Genomic DNA, 15,542 nt, shown 5'->3' with positions numbered 1-15,542 from the left:
AGATACATGGTGAATGTTACGCAAGCCTAATCCTGTGCTGTTATCCTTCCTTTTTTCGCATTATTACCTCCTTATTTTCCTATTAATATGTTCTTCTTTCGCGGATCAAGAAAATAACACTGGTAGTTTTGGATTTTGGTAACATTGCCAACGAGGATGTCCTGTGCTAGCTCCTGGCACATGCGACAGCGCCGATTTGAGTTCTTAGTACGAGACTGGATTTTTTTACCTCGTGTCTGGTTTTTGTATTTTAATGTAATCAACCATCTCACACATGCCGACCAAATCCAGATTATTTTTGCGTGCAAAATGCTCGATTCTCCAAAAAAGCGAGCAATTTGGGACGATATTGAGGCAGATGGGCATGACTCTTGTTCATTGAATAAGCACTCCACTCCCTCGTATGCGTTTTTTAATCACTTTCTTTTACTTGTTGAACTTAATTAGCTCGTGTATACTCACTCTTGAACTCATCGATCTAGGGCAGAGCATAACTCGTCGCAACACACGTAGCTAAATCTCATTAATGCATGAGTCTTCGATCTTATCTTGGCTTCATCAGTTCGGAATCCATACTAGCTACTAGCTCCTGCTATATTATGTGTGTCAGATCAAATGAAAATTACGCTATAAATATTAATCGTAATATTGTACTTGTCAGCTAGTGAGGTCTTTTTTGACTGGCATATAAATATTTTGCCCATGTTACTAATTAATTAATACTGCAATAATTTCCAACCATAGTTCACGAGGGCATTGTCAACAAACCCCGTTCAATGACAAAACGATGAGCTGATTAAGGATCCTATAGGTGTAGGTGAAACATTGACTTGGAGATTCTCTCCCGGCTGCTGAACGGCTCATTAAACAAAGGAAAGATGATAATAATTTTAAGATAGATATAATTGTTTACAAAAATAAATTATACAAGATTATTGTTTATGGAGGGACCCACTATCTGATGAGTGATGTTCAATCACCGTATTTGAAGAGATAGAAAGGCCCGTCAAATTAATTTGTTGCTCTGCTTTGGTGTTTGGGTTGAAGCAACTTCTTTCGACATTGTCCTTCAAAAAAACCTTGAAGGTATTTCATGAGAAGTAATAATTCGGAGTTTTCGGAGTACCATGTGGCGTTGTCTACGTGGTACTCTTTATAACCATACACGTAGCGACAAATTATGCGTTGGGGACATTATCATTTATTTTTATTGGGTGGTTGGGAGAGTGTGAGTGACCCACATTGTGTGGTGGCAATATTTTATTTGTCAATAGTACCAAATAACAATGACACATGGTACTCCAGCTACACACTAATGAGATTCTTTGAGCAAATAACAATGACATATGATACTCCAGCTACACACTAATGAGATGACATATGATACTTTAGCTACACACTAATGAGATTCTTTGAGCAAATAACAATGACATATGATACTCCAGCTACACACTAATGAGATTATTTGAGTATATAATTGGGGAAAATCTTTATTTATGGAGGCAAATCTCGGCCGTCCAAAAGTGTTTTGGACGATTCAAATTGAAGACAAACTATTAACGATAAGAAATATTTACCTAGACCCCCCTCCACGTTTACCCGTTTAATGAGGGGGTCTGGCCGTAGCGAAAATTCGCAGAGGGGGTGACCGTGAAAAACGGGTAAACGTGGAGGGTTGTCTAGGTAAATAACCCAAATATTTATTAACGGTCAAAGATTAAAAACATATCTCAACCGTTGATTGCCGAAACGGACGACTGAGATTGCGCGTTTTCCATGAACAAGCTATTCATGGCTGGTCCATGAATAAGGCAATCTCATATAATTGTGTGTTTCTGACAAACTCTTTGCATAAAGCACCAAAGATACTCCATCGAGCTCTCTGCCATGAACTCTCTCACTCTTCCATTTCTATTGGTTCATTTCTCTCTCCTAATCCTTCTCACCTCTGTTTCTGCTACCTTACCCCACAAAATCCCAAGGCTCAGTATACTCCATGGAACATTCACTAGAGGCCCATCCAATACCATCTCAGCCTCTGCATCAAATGACATGGAAACCTTCTTTTACAACCAAACACTTGATCACTTCAACTACAGGCCGGAGAGCTATGCAACTTTTAAGCAAAAATATGTAATCAACTCCAAGTATTGGGGTGGTGCAAAAGAAAGTGCTCCAATCTTTGTCTACTTTGGTGATGAGCAGCCACTTGATGTGCAAATGGGTGCAGTTGGGTTTCTTTCAGAGAATGCTCCTCATTTCAAAGCTCTGCAAGTTTACATAGAGGTATAAACAAATTAAGTCATATTTTAGTACAAATACATGTATTGATGTATTGGATGGCAAACTATTGAACGTTTGAAAGAGTGATCATCAAATTTTTACATTAGAAAATTCTTTTTCTGATATCAGCATCGATTCTACGGACATTCTATACCATTTGGAACAACGGACGAGGCGATGAGCAATGACAGCACTCGTGGTTATTTCAATTCGGCTCAGGCTCTTGCGGATTATGCAGAGGTGATCATCTACTTGAAGAAAAAACTATCCGCACATAATTCACCGGTTATTGTTGTCGGAGGGTCCTATGGGGGAAGTAAGTACTAAAAATTATTATCCATAGTACATTTAAGGAGAAGGCAATATTGCTTTCTTGTACTAGCTGTTCTAATATATCTTTTCTATGTTCATTGTAAAGTGTTAGCTTCATGGTTCCGGCTGAAGTATCCCCATGTTGCTCTTGGAGCTCTAGCTTCATCAGCTCCTATCCTTTACTTTGACGACACCACCCCACGAGATGCATACTATTCAGTTGTTACCAAGGATTTCAAAGTAAATCTCTGAAAATCTTGCATTTATTTTCTTAATTTTCAACCTACATTCAACCATAAGTGATAACAATAGTAATCATGGAATACTCTTGCAGGAAGTTAGTAATAGTTGCTACGAAAGAATAAGGAAATCATGGTCTGAGATCGATAGAGTCGCTTCCAAGCCGAACGGTCTCTCCATCCTTAGCAAGAAATTCAGGACTTGCACGTAAATTGCACATTCCCCAGCTGCCCTTATCTTCAATCTATTTCATGATTTGAAAAGCCTTAATTAGTAGCGCTTGCCCAATTGTTTTCTTCATTTAATTTGCAGGCCGTTGGATAATTCCGGGGACTTCAAGGGAGTCTTAGAGTTAATATATGCCATTGCAGCTCAATATGATAGTCCGCCGTCGTACCCTGTTTCACAGGTCTGTGAGAGAATCGACGGAGCAAATGAAGGAACCGATATTCTTGGCCGGATATTTGCCGGCTTTGTTGCTGTCGCTGGAAACATGACTTGCTATCCCTTCAAAGAATACTATACGACATCGAAATTAGATGGCTGGACTTGGCAAGTAAGTCTATATAGCTATCCTTGTGGTCTTGTATTAAACAATAAGGACTCGAACTGAGCACCTTCCGATGCCCACTCTTTTTTTCCTTATATTATAATTGAATTATTTTTGGGCAGGTATGCAGTGAGCTGGTGATACCAGTGGGCATTGGCGTGAACGACACAATGTTTCAACCAGATCCTTTCAATCTAAAGCAATTCATCAATGGTTGCAGAAGTCTGTATGGGGTCTCACCTCGGCCGCACTGGATCACAACCTACTATGGTGGTCATGTAAGTTCTTTTTTCCTTATGTTTGATGGACACTCTCTCCGTACCAAAATATTTGTTGGGTCCGCAGAACAAGAACTTAAATATAATGTAAAAATTTTGAAAAAGTTTCAACAATTGACTAGATATCAATGAATTCTTTTAATTTAAATTTTTTTTGGAGTTCTTAAAAAAAATGTACTACTTTTACGTTCAAATTCTGCAGATCAGATAAATATTTTGGAATGGAGGTAGTAGTAACTATTTATTCACTTCTAGCCACTTTTGTAATAATTAATCAAACTCTCCCTCCTAATCCTCAATAATTTATTTTTATTCAAATTCTTAACCCAAGCACAAGACTAATATTTATAATGCATTTGCAGGATATAAAATTGGTTCTCCGTAGATTTGCTAGCAACATCATTTTCTCCAACGGTCTCAGAGATCCTTACAGCAGTGGAGGGTAAATTAGACTCAACGTACATTTTTAAATACTAGGAAAAGAAATTGAAAGATTCACCTACTTTTGACTTAGCTCCATCGATCCTATTCTAATTATTTTCAACACAGGGTGTTAGAGAACTTATCGGACACTCTTCTTGCTGTTCATACTGCTAAAGGTGTGTGCTCCTCAACCATTTTAAACTACATTGCACAATATTTTATGCTTAATCTTTTACAAGAATAATGTCATGGTAGTAACCTCGAGATGCAGTCACTTTAGGCCTCCAAAAATTTACAAGCTTTTATGGGTCCTTCCTATTTTGACAGCCTTATATTAGTCCAACAAAAAAATTCTCATCTTTCATTTTCGCTTTAGACCTCTGAAAAGTCTCGGTCGCCTCTGCACCATTTATGAAATCATTTCTGGTTCCATTTCTTAGCTAAACATACAGTGTGAAAAATCACTTGGTCTAAAATTTTGTTCAAAATTTTAGCGTGTTAATTAATCCTGCAGGATCCCATTGCTTGGATATTCTTACGCCAACGAAAACTGATCCACAGTGGTTGATAGATCAAAGAAAAGTGGAGGTCAAGATCATTGAAGGATGGTTCGAAACGTACTACGCCGATCTTCATTCTTTGTCACACTAGATTAAAAACAAACAAAAATACTCCAAATAAAAAGCAAAATAAACATGCATATATGATAATTTTTTGCAGAAAAGCTATGTGCACAGCAGCGGTTTTCTCCCGCCTCGGGTCGCAAAAAGATGATCGGAGCCGCTCATTTTGTTCAAAATATGTCGTTTAAGGTCTCTATAAAAAATGAGCTTCGTTCGATATCGTTAGAGGCGTTAACAAAACACCCAAAATCACTTCAGAATTTAGGCTACCTTAAACGACATATTTTGAATAAAATGAGAGGCTCCGATCATCTTTTTGCGACCCGAAGCGGGAGAAAACCGCTGCTGTGCACGTAGCACAGCTCAATTTTTTGTTAGTTAGATTTTCCAGCCATAGTCCACTTCACTTTTCTCACTACATGTTACTCTGCAGCGAAAACGGGTTCTGATATATCCCTAACCGGCCTATCCAGATGCCGCCTTGCTTTGTTTTTTTGTTTTTTTTTTTTTCTCTTCTTAGTTGGTTTCATGTAGTCAGATACAATATACATCCCCATTGGTCTAAATATTCTTCGGCATGGCGATGCGATATTGTTCCCTATCGGTTCAAGTTTAGTAAGGGTTATTTTTTTGTACGTTTTTTTCGCTTTGGCAGGAACCTCGTGCACTGGGTTTGCCATTTCTTTTCTTTCTTTTTTTTCACTTTGGTCTGTATTATTTTGGCGGAAAGAATTGTAGCAAATGTATTGCTTGTTTAACTGCAACTTGAATCAACCATTAGGAAATGTAAATGAGTCAAGGGTATTGGATTCATTGGAACCACTTACACCATCCGAGCGAACGAAGTTGATCACGACGGGGGCAGATTTGGTCAATTTGCTATCGACCAGTTCGGTCCATTTGGTGCATTCGGGCTGTTCAAAAGTGTTTTAGACGGCCCAAATTTAAAGAGGTGTTTTAGAGAAATAAAATCAAAAACACCTTCTTCAAATCTGAGTCATCCAAAACACTTTTAGACGGCCCAAATGCACCAAATGAACTGAACTGGTCGGTAGCCAAATTGACCGGATCCAGTCCTGATCACGACACAGTAGGAAAAACAAGCCATGCCAGAAGCAAAAGCTGCAAACATAATTCTCATCCATCCAAAATGCTTTCTTCGCGAGAATATGAACGCATCAGTTAGGTTCACGGAGCGCATGCTTCACCAACATCACGCCTCATCATGTTATTTATAGATACAACTCCGCAAGGACGGGACCGGGACCACGACAAATTTTTTTATAAAATTCAATTATTATTTATGAAAAAAAATTATCCATAACTTATATAGTTTCGCCACTGTTAGATTTTTTTTCTTATTTTTTATTATATACTAGTTATAAATCTTTTATTTTTTTTCAAGAAAGGAGACCAAAAAAAATATTCTAAAACTAAATTTAATGGGCTAAAGTGAAATAATATAAATGATGATGTGTAATTAAGAAAAAAAACTCTACATTAATTATAACCCTAAAATAACTTAACCTAAAAAATTAAGGAAATTTAATTATAATGTCACTTCTCAATTTATAATGCTTGGGAGTGCGGTTATCAATTTGGAAAAATCCATATAGGGATCTGAGGAGTGACATTATAAATTTAGAGAGTGACATTATCTTTGTGCATACCGATGCTTTGGACTATCAATGAAGGAAACATGATAATGTGCACATAAATTGAATTGGCTCTTTAGGCCTGTCATCTCTGATGCCATTTGGCTTTGATCTGGATGTATGGTTCCGCAACAAAACACATATAGGGGGTTGCTATTTAAATGGTACTCTGAGATCAGTCACTTTGTACATATTATCAAAAGTTAGGTCTGTCTCCAATCCTTCCCGCTCATATCCCCAATAATTGGGGACTACATGAGTTCTGTTGTTGTTGTTGTTGGAGTGGCATTATCGATGCCCAAAATTAAAATTAGTCTTTTTTCATACTCCATGTGCAAATGAAAAACATTATTTACTATAGTTTTTATTATGTTATTTTAATTTTTTCTAGAGCCGATGACTATTAATATTGTAATGTATGTTTTTATTTTTTTAGTATATATTTCGCCACTACTAGGGTAAAATTCTGGTTCCGTCCCTGCAACCCGATGAACATTTAAGTTTCTCTTGGTCATTTCCCGGAGGACGTGAAACGATCATGTGTTAAGGCGGGATCATGTGTAGTCCATTTAAACCAAAAGGGTAACAACCTTTCAGGGCATTTCTATATCGCCGTCAAGAGTTTCGAACGTGCCCCCAAATTTTCTACTAATGCACTTAGACCCAACATATTTATACGTGTCCGAATCTCATATCAAGTATGCAGAGCACCCACCAAGGCCCTGTCCTGTTTTCCTAATATCTAGTCCGGTCCAGTTTAGGACCCAACAACTATGGAAATAGCTCATTTTGTAGATCTCATCAAGTACATTATTATACACATAAAAATCAGCTTGCATAAAAAATCAACTCATTGCTTATCGATTGTTGCACGAACCTAACAATTTTTGGTTGGCGATTGAATGGTGCAATCATTGCTGCGTGGATAATATACTTGACGAATTTTGCAAAAAATGAACCGTTTTAAACTTTTAATTGTGGGAAAATAACGGCCTAGGACGTATTTTGATAATTAATACCTATCAAAGACATGCTAAAAATATTTGTTAATACTGAAAATGTCTTTGGCTGGTATTAATTGTCAAAACATATCATTGGCTATCATTTTCTCTTTAATTATTGACGTGGACCCATCACGGGCCCAAAAAAAGCCCAATCTAGATTTCGTTTTTTATCAGGCCCAAACTAGACTTGGATACTGGGAAAACTGGACATGACCTTGGTCTCTAGGCCGAATACCGACGGATCTTCGAAGACATCGAGTTCTGTACTTAACGGATAGAGCTGCAAATCAACCGAGTTGTTCACGAACTGTACAAGATTCCTTTGAGTTCAATTCATGTGCAAAGGTGAGTGCCCACCAAACTGGATTCGTCTTTGGATAACTCAATCGTTGAGGTTTATGTAGCCAACGACGGGTTCTGGATGATGGGATTTTGTAGCCTCCAGGCAATTTTCTATTCTTTTATTCTTTTTGAGCAATGAAATTGTCTGTTTTGTCCAAAAAAAAATGAATCGAATTTGAGCCTCAATTTTAGACTTTTTCAATAAGGCTCCGTTCCGTTGAAGAAAATAATTACATATGTATTTATTAAAAGTGATGTATTGTGAGAGAATGACATGTCTCGTGAAACGAAAAATAAGTATTTAAAAATAAGAATTCTAACAGAACTGGGCCTAAATGAGCCAATCTTGAATTTGACAGTATTCGGCTTAAGTTCACAAACCTGAAATATGTATATTAACTCATAAGAATTTCATTGAATATGTTATAAACGTTTAGACAAAATAAATTTTTTTATAATTTGTACATGCACAAAAAGTACTATAAGCTTAAATTATAATATTTTACAATTTTATACGTATATTGATAAACCTATTTATATTACAAGATAAATGTTTGATTTGTTGGACTAGACTTGAATGAAAGCATAAATATTAGTACTAATATTTTCGACTGGTTAAACTCATAAGTTTGAGTTGGACTGCGGATCAAAAAAAAAAAAAGTTTGAGTTGGACTCAAATGTCAAATCTATACAAGCTCAGATATAAAGCACATTGTTTTGCTCATTAGAGAGAGAGAGAGAGAGAGAGAGAGGAGGGAGGAGAGGGAAAGGGAAGAAGGAAGAAAGAAAGAGAGAGAGAGAGAGAGAGAGAGAGAGAGAGAGAGATGGACGATTCGGCTCTAGGCGGAGCCTCCCTGCCATCGGGCCCCGACGCCAAGAAGCGGCGCGTGACCTACTTCTACGAGCCCTCGATCGGCGACTACTACTACGGCCAGGGCCACCCCATGAAGCCCCACCGCATCCGCATGTCCCACAATCTCATCATCCACTACTCCCTCCACCGCCGCATGGAGATCAACCGCCCCTTCCCCGCCGGCCCCCACGACATCCGCCGCTTCCACTCCGACGACTACGTCGACTTCCTCTCCTCCGTCACCCCCGAGACCGTCCACGACCACACCCACGCCCGCAACCTCAAGCGCTTCAACGTCGGCGAGGACTGCCCTGTCTTCGACGGCCTCTTCTCCTTCTGCCAGGCCTCCACCGGGGGCTCCATCGGGGCCGCGGTCAAGCTGAACCGGCAGGACGCGGATATCGCGCTCAATTGGGCCGGGGGGTTGCATCATGCGAAGAAGTCCGAGGCCTCGGGGTTCTGCTATGTTAACGACATCGTTTTGGGCATCCTTGAGCTCCTCAAGGTTCACAGGGTATGTAATTTGTCTCTTCTCCATTTCTATCTCTATTTGATTTTTACATTCATAATTGGAATTACCTCTAGCAACTGCCCAATAGATATAGAGAAGTTTCAACCCAATGGGTTGGCCTAGTGGCCTCGGCTTGGGACTTAGGGTTTGCTCCTGGGCTCTGTTCAGTTGTCAGGAATGTTAGGAATGTTGCAGGGGAAATGGATTGTCAGGAAAAGTGAAGTGAGGTGAGCAAAGAAAAATGAAGTTTATTTTCCCGTGTGTTATATCGACAAGAAATCTTGCAAAAAAAACTAAAATTCCTCTCTTTTGACAAGATCTATTTTGCAGAAAAGTGTTTTCTAGTGGAAAAGTTAAAGCTATGGGTTCTATAACTTTCTTGGTAATTGAACGCACAGAAAGTTATGGGAAAGTTAATTTTTCCATCCTTTCTGTGCAACTGTGCAACTAAAAGGGGCCTAATTTTAGGTTTGATTCCTCTTGGCCCAAACACTAGAGTCAGATCACCCTATGTAAGCGGGTGAAATGGTTGTGAGAGAGGCTATAGGGATTAGTTTGTGCACACAAGTTGGCCCAAGACACCCTGCATTACCCAAAGAAAATTTAGAGAAGTTTGGTGTATCTTGTATTATTTAGCCATCTCTAGTTAGTTAAACCAGGCATAGAGACATGTTTATGTGGCATTAAACTTAAAGTTAGTAGGTTAACAATATCATCTTGGGCAACCTTGAGCTCCTCAAGGTTCAGAGGGTGCATAAGTTTTCTCCATCTCCATATCTATCTCTGTTTCATTTTGACACTCAAAAGTGGAATCACTAGCAAGTGCCTGTCAGATATAGAGAAGTTTGGTATATGTTGTGATATGTTGCCATCTCCAGCTAGTTAAACCAAACATAGTGGGAGTAGGGCCGATAAACGAGTCGAACGAACAAGTAGTGAGTTGTTCAAGTTTGGTTTGAAAACTTATGAGCTTCATAAATATATTGAAATACAGTCAAGCTTGGATTTTCACATTCATAATTTGAAATTAGTAGCAACTAGCAATGACCTAATAGGTATAGGGAAGTTTGGTTTTGTTTATAGTAATATTTAGCCATCTCTAGTTAGTTAAACCAAGCTTAGTGGGAATAGGGCTGATAAACAAGTCAAACGAGCGAGTGGTGGATTCATTGTTCAATCTTGCTTTGAAAATTTGATGAGCCTCGCAATTTATTCAAACTTGTTTATTTATAAGGCTAGCCAAACTTCAACAAGCTTTAATCGAGCTGATCATGAGTTTATCTTGTTTAATTTGGATTCTTCATATATCATAAGTTGAATGAGCCTAATTAATGAGCTAGAAAATATGTTCAAACTTGATTTGTTAACGTGACAAACTAATCTTAAACAAGCTTTTATTGAGTTTTTTGGTATGCTTATCTATGGAACATAGGCCCTTTACTCAATAAAGTACGTATGTGTCGTTACTCCTTGACTGGTTCTGAAACTTGTTCCTCCTTTTCAGTTGCCCTTTACACAAAGTTAGTATGTGTTGTTACTCCTTGTATGAAAAACTAATCATAATCACCTCCCAACCCACTCATTATTTATCCAATTATTTGCTGATAATAATTGGCCGACACATTGTAATGAAATACTACAATTTGATTTGATTTTTTTCTTTTTCAATCTTTGTGTAGGTTCTTGTTGTGTTGCATCCGATTTTTTCTTGTCTCACTAGTAACATATTTGGTTTCTTTCTCTCGTTTGCCCCACAAACTTTACACAATCTGCCATGTTTTAGTAACTTCAACTTTTTGGGCAAACCATATGTGGGATTATATATTGTTCAGGACAGGATTTCTGGTGTTTGAATGATAGTACGTAAAGGATTTTAGGTGTTTGAAACATATTATGTAACTGAAGAGACTCTTAACGCTTTTCTATTTCTTATTGGCGCATAAACTATTACAGTGTGCCTTTTTTGTCCTTGTTTTAGTGCTACACATTGAGGTTGATAAATGGTCATAGTACTATAACTCTTCCATCTTTCTTATGAACACAATTTTGCTGATCCATTCATTTTTGCCGGGCAGCGGGTACTGTATGTAGATATCGACGTCCACCATGGAGATGGTGTTGAGGAGGCATTTTTCACCACAGACAGAGTGATGACTGTGTCTTTCCACAAATTTGGAGACTTCTTTCCTGGAACTGGGCATATTAAAGACATTGGGGCAGGGCGTGGTAAGTACTATGCGCTGAATGTCCCCTTAAACGATGGAATTGATGATGCGAGTTTCCGTGGTCTATTTCGTCCCATCCTCCAAAAAGTTATGGAGGTTTACCAGCCGGATGCAGTTGTCCTCCAATGTGGAGCAGATTCGTTGGCTGGTGACAGATTGGGGTGCTTCAACTTGTCTGTCAAAGGTCATGCGGATTGCCTTCGTTTTCTTAGATCTTTCAATGTCCCTCTAATGGTATTGGGTGGGGGAGGCTATACGATTCGGAATGTTGCACGCTGCTGGTGTTATGAGGTATTTCTCTCTCTCTGCACCTTTGCTATTCATATTTAACTTCAACCTTTTGTCTAATGAATCCTTTGTGTTTAAGTTAAGTTTTTTGATTTGTCGTAGACTGCAGTCGCTGTGGGAGTGGAACCTGATAATAAATTGCCTTACAATGAGTACTATGAATACTTTGGGCCTGATTACACTCTTCATGTTGAACCAATGCCCATGGATAACCTGAACTCAACCAAAGATCTGGAAAAGATAAGGTAATTTTGAGTGACCTTTGTAGCATCAATTAGAGGCTTAGTGCTAATTATCTCTGCTCTGATAGTTAAAAAGTTGTTAGATGACTAATTGTCATATTCTACTGAATGAGATGTATTCTTAGACTCAACATGGTTTAGTTGGAAAACTGAAAAATTTTATGCTGTTTGAGGGCATTGTTGGCTTCTGCAACAATGCCAGACTGGTTTTCAATACATATATGCTCGTGAATCAAGGAGACTATGTAATGATGAGCATTATTAGTTAATTGGAGTTTGTAGGGAAATTTTGCAGTATTGTGTTTGGCTACCTATCATATGCCTGAATCATTGCCTAGAGGTATAATCTTAGGACATATCTCGCACAACTTGTCAAGAGCTGCTGGGGCACTTTGGTTCCAAGTTTCAAGCACACAGCTAACGTCCCATTTTTCTTTGATTTATTCATTCCTTCCAAAGCTTTCCTAAATATTGAGCACTTAAATTTATCTAAGATGCATCACAAGTGGAATTTATAGTCCATTACGGGGAAGCCACTGGGCCACAATGTCTCTTTCCTATGACTGGTGATTTTGGGGGCAGTCTAGGATTATTGGGTCGATTGGTAAGCCAAAGGGATTATCATCTTGGTTTTCAGATATCAGTGGAATTAATTCTTCACACATGCAGATGCATGTATGTATAGTCTTCTTGAATAAATTTTCTCGGGAGGACAATTGTTCGAGCAAGTTATTTGACTTTTGACCAGTTAGGAAATGGGTGCTTGCCTTGCATTGTTTGTGTAATACAAGTGTAAGCAACTTTTGAATTTTCTGTTTCTCATTGTGCACACAATAGTGTTTCTCTAAGCCTATCTTATTAGCAGCGTTGATGGTTCACGTGTGCGTAGCTTTGTAGAGTGTTGGGTGGATAGAAGCATCGCTTTAAGGGCTATGTCTAGGATAAGAGGGTGATATTTTGCAAGTTGTATACTCATGGATGTCAATGTCTGGTACCCCTCAGTTGGATTATGGATTTCGTGCTAATTGTGTTTTTCCCTTCCCATAAAATATTGCAAGTCTGTCATGTGCTTTGTTCTTTTTTCAAAGAATTGTGAACACATCCTTGCATATGGCCAATTGAGTTCATAGTTATAGCAAAATCCCTGTAAAACAATACTCCCTCCATCCTAATTTGTTTGTCCAATTTTGGGAACCCAACTTTTTGGGAAAATGACGGCCCATGACATGATTTGATAATTAATACCCGTCAAGGACATGCTGAGAACATTTGTTAATGCTGAAAATATCCTTGGCGGGTTTTAATTATCAAAACACGTCCTTGGCCGTCATTTTCCCCTACTTTTTTAGTAAACACAGTGATTGCACCTAGAGATGCTAAAATTTCCAATTTTTGCTCTTCAACTTTTTTGAATAGTTACTTTATTGTAGAAAAGCAAGGGTAAAAAGGGAATTTCATTCATCCAAAAAGTCAAATGGACAAACAGTTGTGGACATGCAAAGTTTAAAAGGGGACAAACAAATTGGGACGGAGGGAGTAACTGCTACTAGTGTACCAAAATTGATAAGGTATGGTTTTGTGAAGTTCCAAGTGAAGCATCTATTTTCACTAAGACCTGAACTTCTCTAATTCCATTTTCCCCATTTTAAATTCAGACTCCTTTAAGAATGCCCCGCCCTCTCCTCCATTCTATATGCAAGTGAGACAGGGTGTCAGACAGAGAACCGTTATGCCTTCTTCTGTTGTTGGCCTTCCTTTGTTCTTCCTTGAGAAACCACAGCATTTGGTGTTCTCTTCAGTTTTCAGCCTGGCCCACTTCAGTGCTTTTTCCATCGATAATGGTGGAAACATTGTTGAGATGGTACCATGTATTGGTGTGGATTTGCTTCAGATGAAGTAACAGTTGAAATGGTTGCTGAATCATATGTTTTGTGTGAGATTGCTGTGTTTGACTATTTTGTAAATGGACTTTAACATTTAAAACGAACTTGCTAAATTTTTGCAGGAACATGCTTCTTGAGCAACTCTCGAGATTGCCAAATGCACCTAGTGTACAATTTCAAACAACACCTCCCATTACTCAAGTTCCTGAAGAGGTTTGCCATACTGAACTGGACTCTTGATAAATTTGCCATGTCAATCCTAAACTATGCCCTTATTATACATCATTGTCACTGGAGGATTTGCTTGTATGTAGGCGGAAGAAGCTATGGATCGAAGACCAAAACAGCGCATATGGAATGGTGAGGAGTATGAATCTGATGCCGATGAAGATGAGAAACCTCGGTTTCAAAGCTTAAACTCTGATAGTCGCCCTAGTGTGAAAACGGAAATGAGGTAAGCTTTGGTGTTTTATCTACAGATCAATATGCAGATGAATTTTGTTCTAGTGGTAAAAGAAAATACCATTCTCTTTGTTAGACTAGTTTATTATGCTCATCAAGATAGGGGAAAATAAGAGTCTGAGCTCAAAATGTTAGTCCACAAGGCACTTTAAGTATTAGGGCCTCCTTTCAAACAACCTTTGCCTCAGAACCGAATGCATTTGAATATCCCGAATGAGGTTTACTCGATGTTCCTGTGCAACCTGATTACTGAAGTCTTTCAGAGACACAGATTCCGAACCTCTTTCTTCCCAAATGTAGTGCAGCAAGATACAAATGGACCAAGACACCAGTTGTGCATATTGAGTTTTGCATTTGTTTTCTTCTTTTGTGGGCAGGAGGGAATTTCATTGCCAATAGCAGAAAGATTTGGCTTGGACTTAATTATCCTAATTGCTAATTTCATCTTCCAAGAGGCAGCATGCTATTGTCATCTTGATGGCAAAGACAGCAACTTTTGTACATGTTCGTCTCACCTGCGAATAGTTTGACAATTACAAGTCTATGTTTTTTGACGATTATACTGATATGTCACTAATTGTCTCCTTGTTTCCCTCACACACATTGCCCGACAAACGCAAACACACAGCAGTTCATTTTTCTCATTTTGAGTATGCAACTAACGCAAGGCGTAGGATAATGCTTTCATAACTTCCCACTTTACTTTTCCGTTTTGTATTGTTGCTTTTCTTCTCGGTTTATTAGTTCTAAATAAATAAAGGCGGCGAGGAACTTGCATGAATGTAGTAGCTAATGGTTTAGTTGCTGGCTTTGTATTTATCCGTTCGTCTGAGTGGAAGTTTTGATTTGTTTCCCAGGGATGCCGCAGATGGAATCAAAAAAGAGATCAAAGACGAGACTATGACAGATGCACATACTCCATCTTGATATGGATGAAAAGCTGTACGGGTCACCATTAGGGTTTACAATTCACGCTCCGTCAATTTTCTTTGTGAAGGGAAAATTTACATAATTTGGAGTAGGTGCTTAACGCATGCCGAGTCATTGATGTACCATTTGTTTGCTCTATTTCCCTACTCCCCACCCTCCTTGTACCCCTTCAGCTCTTGAAGTAGTATGGAGTAGATTGTAGAATTATGTATTAGCATAGAAGGATAATGGTCCTGGCATTGTACAGCCAAGGAGTTGGTTTCTACGGATGACAGGAGTGAGTTTTGGTATGATTAACTAAACTCTGCATTTTTAGATGTGCGCAAATTTGTTGCATCTTTTTGCAATGTTGCCAAATGGCTCAAAGGACTGGCGCTTTGAAATGGAAATTAGATTGAGATTGCTCGTGATTCCCCCACTCCCATCTATTGTTCGCT

At 38.6% G+C, this 15,542-nt stretch overlaps 2 protein-coding genes and 1 non-coding gene across 3 annotated transcripts; all 3 read left to right on the top strand.

Annotated features, from left to right (window-relative positions):
* The first annotated feature begins 1,788 nt into the window (after positions 1 to 1,788).
* LOC131310588 (uncharacterized) lies at positions 1,789 to 4,795 on the top strand. Its single transcript, XM_058337691.1, has 9 exons — positions 1,789 to 2,286; positions 2,413 to 2,599; positions 2,702 to 2,835; positions 2,930 to 3,042; positions 3,148 to 3,391; positions 3,508 to 3,663; positions 4,026 to 4,105; positions 4,213 to 4,262; positions 4,601 to 4,795. Exons 1-9 carry the CDS (start codon positions 1,888 to 1,890, stop codon positions 4,735 to 4,737), a joined length of 1,500 nt encoding a protein of 499 aa, XP_058193674.1. The 5' UTR covers positions 1,789 to 1,887; the 3' UTR covers positions 4,738 to 4,795.
* Positions 4,796 to 6,395: 1,600 nt separating this feature from the next.
* LOC131312182 (small nucleolar RNA snoR100) lies at positions 6,396 to 6,503 on the top strand. Its single transcript, XR_009195759.1, has one exon. It is a non-coding gene; the product is annotated as a small nucleolar RNA snoR100 (small nucleolar RNA).
* Positions 6,504 to 8,415: 1,912 nt separating this feature from the next.
* LOC131310589 (histone deacetylase 6) lies at positions 8,416 to 15,515 on the top strand. Its single transcript, XM_058337692.1, has 6 exons — positions 8,416 to 9,078; positions 11,151 to 11,591; positions 11,691 to 11,833; positions 13,836 to 13,926; positions 14,028 to 14,167; positions 15,033 to 15,515. Exons 1-6 carry the CDS (start codon positions 8,536 to 8,538, stop codon positions 15,100 to 15,102), a joined length of 1,428 nt encoding a protein of 475 aa, XP_058193675.1. The 5' UTR covers positions 8,416 to 8,535; the 3' UTR covers positions 15,103 to 15,515.
* Positions 15,516 to 15,542: the final 27 nt, after the last annotated feature.

This window comes from Rhododendron vialii, chromosome 12a, assembly GCF_030253575.1.
Source record: "Rhododendron vialii isolate Sample 1 chromosome 12a, ASM3025357v1".
Taxonomy (NCBI): domain Eukaryota; kingdom Viridiplantae; phylum Streptophyta; class Magnoliopsida; order Ericales; family Ericaceae; genus Rhododendron; species Rhododendron vialii.
Note: the sequence above shows the minus strand (reverse complement) of the source record. Positions and strands in the feature narration are given on the sequence as shown.

Coding starts and splice junctions, on each gene's coding strand:
- LOC131310589 (XM_058337692.1), top strand. CDS start 8,536: ATGGACGATTCGGCTCTAGGCGGAGCCTCCCTGCCATCGGGCCCCGAC. Junction 11,834..13,835: donor AAAGATCTGGAAAAGATAAG/GTAATTTTGAGT, acceptor AAATTTTTGCAG/GAACATGCTTCTTGAGCAAC. Junction 13,927..14,027: donor TTACTCAAGTTCCTGAAGAG/GTTTGCCATACT, acceptor GCTTGTATGTAG/GCGGAAGAAGCTATGGATCG.
- LOC131310588 (XM_058337691.1), top strand. CDS start 1,888: ATGAACTCTCTCACTCTTCCATTTCTATTGGTTCATTTCTCTCTCCTA. Junction 2,600..2,701: donor CGGAGGGTCCTATGGGGGAA/GTAAGTACTAAA, acceptor TTCATTGTAAAG/TGTTAGCTTCATGGTTCCGG. Junction 3,664..4,025: donor CAACCTACTATGGTGGTCAT/GTAAGTTCTTTT, acceptor ATGCATTTGCAG/GATATAAAATTGGTTCTCCG.